This window comes from Sceloporus occidentalis, unplaced genomic scaffold (assembly GCF_023333645.1).
Source record: "Sceloporus occidentalis isolate IW3139 unplaced genomic scaffold, rSceOcc1.0.p SCAF_10, whole genome shotgun sequence".
Lineage (NCBI taxonomy): Eukaryota > Metazoa > Chordata > Lepidosauria > Squamata > Phrynosomatidae > Sceloporus > Sceloporus occidentalis.
Window position 1 is genome coordinate 31,107,021 of NW_028316990.1, and position 6,000 is coordinate 31,113,020.

The 6,000-nt window shown below is 42.5% G+C and overlaps 1 protein-coding gene across 1 annotated transcript in view; it reads right to left on the minus strand.

Moving 5' to 3' along the window:
- LOC149306334 (cilia- and flagella-associated protein 70-like) overlaps positions 1 to 5,571 on the minus strand; it is a 28,162-nt gene extending 22,591 nt beyond the window's left edge. Inside the window, exons 1-6 of the mRNA XM_089540694.1 lie at positions 5,493 to 5,571; positions 3,801 to 3,933; positions 2,722 to 2,908; positions 2,236 to 2,334; positions 1,324 to 1,403; positions 536 to 712 (exon numbers count right to left, since the gene is read on the minus strand). Coding sequence (XP_089396820.1) covers positions 536 to 712; positions 1,324 to 1,403; positions 2,236 to 2,334; positions 2,722 to 2,908; positions 3,801 to 3,890 — 633 coding nt within the window. The 5' untranslated portion in view covers positions 3,891 to 3,933; positions 5,493 to 5,571. The remainder of the gene's footprint in view (positions 1 to 535; positions 713 to 1,323; positions 1,404 to 2,235; positions 2,335 to 2,721; positions 2,909 to 3,800; positions 3,934 to 5,492) is intronic.
- Positions 5,572 to 6,000: the final 429 nt, after the last annotated feature.

Consider the following 6,000-nt stretch of genomic DNA (forward strand, 5'->3'; position numbering starts at 1 on the left):
CCCATGTAGAGCATGTTACAGAAATCAAGTCGTGAGGTTACCAGTGAATGCACAACAGTTTCTAGGTCCTTTTACTTCCAGGAAAGGGCGCAAACTCTTCTAGAACATGGCCACATAGCCCGAAAACCTCACAAAAAACTATGGATGCCCGCCACGAATGCCTTTGACTTCACAATAGCACAACATTAACCCGAATGGAAACTCGACAAAGCCTGCTCCTTTTTACTCTCAGGATTTTCCCAAAGTAAAAAGGAGCCAGTTTTATCTACTTTCTGTTTGGGTTAATATTGCGTTATTACTCATTAACCCTCACGTTGTGTGAAAATCAACCCGCTTTTGCGGGTTTTGCCCACCTTTCTGTTCGGATTAACCCCCAACGTCATCTGAAATGGAGTTTTTTGCAGTTTAAATTCAGTTTCTGCATGGGATTATTCCCTTGTGATAAACTCCATAGCTTATAATTCTATGATTCTATGAAGTCATAGCTGGAGGTAATGAGGAATAGAGGAATGTAGTGCCACAACAACAGACTCACCTCACCAACAGCTGGCACCTGAAAGCCAACCATATAGTTCTGTGGAGGCCCTACTGGAACAAATATTTCGGGAACGGCGTAAGCAGCTTCGACAGTAACCCTGAGAAGATTGCCTTCAGACAACTGTGTTGGAGACAGCAGACTTTCCGGGACAGACACCGACACATCGATGGCACACTAGAAAAGAGGGATCACAGTCTCAACATCATTTATGTACCATTTTAAATTATCACAGCAACCATGCAGGCATCACAGAGGGCTGTACTGAGAACATTAAAGGAATAACACAAATAAATAATTTGCTTAGGACTAGAATGTCTTTGATAGATTAACTTTGACTGAGAATGAGAAAAGGACTGGGAAATATTCTTCAAGTACCGTCCGAAAAGGTGGTCTATGCAATGTCTAAAATCAAAAGGATCTGACGCAAAAAATGACAATCACATAATGAAACGATTACGAAACACAAAATGTCTCTAACATCATTTATTTTTAGATTTAAGAAATTATTTAAATATGTATATGCATACCAATATATGCATATGTATATATACTCTCCCCATTTTTTAATGTTTATGTCTATGCATATTTTTTATGTTTTGTTTATATGTTATGTAATTATTTTATGTCAATAAAATTGTGTTAAATCAAAAAAGAACTAGAATGTCAACTGCCAATCCTTTCAAAATAGAGACGTCCAAATTATATCGCCATGTGCAGCTTCAGCATTAATTTGAAAGCATGCCTCCGAACGTTAAAAACAAAACAAAACTCAAAATAGAGGAAACCTTGGCATCTGGTCGAAGGGTCTCCAGGGGAGAACCAGGCAGAGGGTACACCGGAAGCGTTGCATTGAATAAACACAATCCTGCGGGGAAAGAAAAAGGGACTGAGAAGATGTCACAAAGAAAAATCTCTTTTTGGTTCAAAAGGGATAGATTGGGAAGTATTATGCCAGGAAGTCGAAGGCTTTCATGGCTGGCATCCGTAGGTTTTTTTTTGTGGGTTTTTCGGGCTCTGTGGCCATGTTCTACAAGAGTTTATTCCTGACGTTTCGCCAGCATCTTCAGAGAATGCTGGCATGGAAGAGAGTAGGGTGTGTGTGTGTGTAAAGGCAGAGTCACAAAGTATATATACACCCAACTATCTTCCAGAGAATATATACCCAACTCATACACACACACCCAACTCATCGTCAGAGAATGCTGGCATGGAAGAGAGTTGGATACATACATACATACATACATACATACATGCAGGGACAGACATTATATACACAGACACACAGACACAGACACAGACACACACACACATATATATACCCAACTCTCTTCCATGCCAACATTTTCTGAAGATGTCAGCCACAGATGCTGGCAAATGGCAGGAACAAAGTCTTCTAGAACATGGCCACATAGTCCAAAAAACCCACAAAAACTATTACACTGGGTTTGTCATAATTATCAACAGTGGGATGAACAAGGGAGGGAAGGGAAGAGATGCCCACAGCAAAGCTGCAGTAGTGGTCCAACACATAGTTAGCTGGGAGAAGTTCCCATTTAATTGCTGAGGATTTACCTATGAGCAAGAAGACGGTACAGTTGAAAGGGGTTTTTCAATGCGCACCTGTGCATTTTGCACCCAGACACACTGTGTAACTTCCAGGGAAAGGGCTAAATGAGGATAGAGAAATGATCGCCCACCTTGCAGTAGAGGCAAAAGGTCCAGCACAGCTTGGCCCAGGTTCACCGTCTTCTCCTCTTTTTGCTTCTTTTCCTTTGGCAAGACTTCAATTAAAGTCACTGGGAAGAGCAAGCAGAACGTGTTAAGGTTTAAGGGGTTTAAATTCTGCTGCGCAGAAACCATCCATTTCACAAGTGCAAATGTGTCCCAGGTTTTGTTTTGAATAAAAACAAGCGGTTACGCTCTCCATCCTCTCCGTCAAATACCTGGGATCCTCAAAATACTATTGCCTTACACCATCTGAATTACTCTAATTTCTGTTCAAATCTGGCATGTACCCAAAGGGTTTGGGAGAGAAATGGGCAACTACTGAAGGGCTGAGTGGAGACCACATATGTCCCTTTCTTGGTCTTGTAGGGCTGTACCTCTATGATGCCCTGAAATTAGGATTTCAAAATGCCCTTCTGCTTTTGTTTTGGAAACAAGAAAAACCGATTCTTACTCACAGAGCAAGGGTTTGTGCGCAATGTCATCCAGATAGTGGGGTCCGTCAGGGTTGCAGTCAAAGGTGATAGTAAAATTATACTTCACACGCCCTTCCGGTGAAGCCTCCGTTTTGGGGGAGTCCCCAAGAATAACGCCATTGTATTCAGCCCGCACATAGGTCACTGGGCTATCTCCTTTGATGCCTTTCTGTGGGAGAGGAAGATGTTGTCACATAGGAGTTTATGACATGAAGGAGATCGGGAGTTTATCTCGTGAGAAATCACGTAATTACGCGAAATGATTTCACGCGACGTCGCACAAAACCTGCCATTAAAGTGGTCACAAAGAAGCATTCATGCGCATCTTTTTTACTTTCGGGATTTCAACAACAATGCATTTCCGATATCACTTTATTTGTGCAATTGCGTGTGATATTCATCAACAGTGGGATAAACAGAAGGGAAGAGGAAAGATGCCTACAGCAAAGCTGCAGCAGTGGTCCGAACATTGGCCTCATTCCCACTTTTAGATAAATCAGTGTGTGATCTAAATCGATGGATCGATTCGACATCTGATCGTGGTTTACACTACACTTGCCCTGATCACATTTTCTGTCATCAAAATAACCTGCTTGTGGTTCCCATTCATGAATGAATTGATTCAAAATGATTCGACTCCAGCCGGCCGAAGGGGAATTTGAACCGATTCCGATCTGCATCTGGTTCACACTTGAGCAGATCCAAAAAGACTCAGGGAAAAAAACAGTGTCAAAAAGACGTGGGTTAAATGGGTCTAGCGCATGGCCCCTCTCTCTGAACCGCTGAAGCGATTTGGTTCAAGTGGGAATCAGGGTCATTGGAACTGGTTCAAACGGAATTGTGGTCTGGTTTAAAAGGTAGTGGGAATCAGGCCTTGGGCACGTTTCTGCTACTCTGCAGATTTAAAGCTAGATCCTAACAGGCTTGGCTTTGACAGTTTGGATATTTCAAGACTTAAATTGCTCTACCATACCCTGAAGATCCACAGTGATAGTATTCTATGAGCTAAAATACTAAACTCTCAGGATGCATCAGGATTTTGTTTTCGGAGCAACATTTACCAAGTCACGTCCCTCCAGCACTGTGATGCTCACTGGCTTGACTGAATTTCCAGAGATGTCAGCATGTTGCACAGAATTTGAGAGAGCCATGGGAAGGCTGGGATTCCGCCGCTGAAGCAAGACACCTATCCCTCTAATAAAAAGAGAAAATGACAACGACAACTTACAGTGGGTCCTTGGTATCCGCTGGGGTTTGGTTCCAGGATCCCCAGTGGATACCAAAATCCGTGGATGCTCAAGTCCCATTAAATACTGTAGCACCGCAAAATGGTATGCGTTATATAAAGTAGAAAATCATGGTTTGCTAGTTGGAATTACACTTTTAAAAACCTATTTTCTAACCTTGAATCCGTGGATTAAAAAAAATCCGTGGATAAGGAGGGCCGAATGTATCGATTTATATTCTGCATTTCCTCCAAAGGAAACAGGGTGGCATACGTTGCACTGTCCCTTATTTTAATAATAATAATAATAATAATAATAATTCCACAGAACAACCCTGTGGGGTAGCACCTTGGAAGGAAACTGTACGAAAGACATTGTAGCATAAGCTTTCCTCGACTTGGTTCCACTTCCTCAGATGCATGGAATAAACTGGTGCTCAGGACTGGGAACCGGTTAGCGTAGGTTTATTTTTATTCGTCGCTCTATTTTATTATTTCACGTTAATATATATTAATACACATTTTGTTAAATTATTTTAGTAGAATGTACGCCTTAGGCAGGTTTATTTTATTTTATCTTATTTTGTTTTTAACTGATTGTATGTATATAGTGCTGTGCAAGTTTACAGCACTCTATAAATAAACTTAATAATAATAATAATAATAATAATAATAGAAGTAGACCAAGGCCGCATCTGCACTGCAGAAATGATCCGGTTTGACCCCACTTTAACTGCCATGGCTCAACGCTATGGAATCCTGGGATTTGTAGTTTGTTGTGGCACCGGACTGCTCTGACAGAGAAGGCTAAATGTCCCACAAAACTACAATTCCTAGAAGCCCCTAGCACTGAGCCACGGCAATTAAAGTGGTCTCAAATTGGATTGTTTCTCTAGTGCGGATGTGCAAGAATGGGACAGGATCAGCCCTTAGGATCCTTCTTCCATTTGTTGTTTTGCAAACTGCATCATGGTTAACAGTTGCTATTGTCTGCCTTCAAGCTGACTATTATTATTATTATTATTATTATGGCCAGCAGAATATACAAACAAACAAAAAATGTCCCCACTGCATTGAGTTCACGTACATATATTACATACAATTAAAACTGCAACAGTAACAACGGGGAAAAGGAAGCATGGAGAAACCATTAACAAAATGCTTGACAATATCACTTTTCGACTGCAACACTGTATGGCCGCTGCACAACAACTGGCCATTTTTAGCTGTAACCTGAACATTTTCTGCAAGGCCTTCTGCCTTCCCATGAAACTGCAAATCCCAGAATTCCACAGGATGGGAGTTACGGCACTTAAAGTGGCGTCAAACTAGATTACTTTTGCAGTGCAGATGAGCCCTGAGTGAGTGACTCCAGGCTCTGGAATCCTGGGATCTTTACATTTGTGCAAGGTTTGGAAGCCTCCCTACCAAACTGCAGATCCCAAAATCTATAGGATGGAGCCCTGGCATTTAAAGGGGGCTCAAAGAGGATCATTTCTACAGTGCAGACACACAGAGGCATAAATACCAAAGTGCCTAAGCAAAGAGACCCAGCTGCTGCTCTGCCTCTGGCAGCAAAACCTCTTGGATGCAGCAGAAGAGCCAGGCCTACCTGCATCCACTGTGCGTCTTCCGTTGCCATGGCAACCCTAGGAAAGCCTCGCGAGAGGATGGGAGTGATGCTCTGGGAGCCATTTTGCTTTTGGGCAAAGGCTTGCTGCTGAGTCTCTATAGGAATAAGAGCCACTGATCATGACACTTGTTAGCCTTGCACTTGTGAATGCTTTCCCACCAAACAACACATGACTCTGCTCTGAGCCCCACAACAAACTCCAACTCTCAGAATCCCATAGTCTTGAGCCAGGGCACTTAAAGTGGTGCCAAACTGGGTTATTTCTCCAGTGTGGATGCTCCTTAAGCCTGACTTCTCGTGGGGTTTTCCTGACAAGTTGCTTCAGAGGGCCATCCTCTGAGGCTGAGAGAGTGTGACTTAACCCAAGGTCAGGGTTGAGCAGGCATTCGAATCCGAGTCTCCA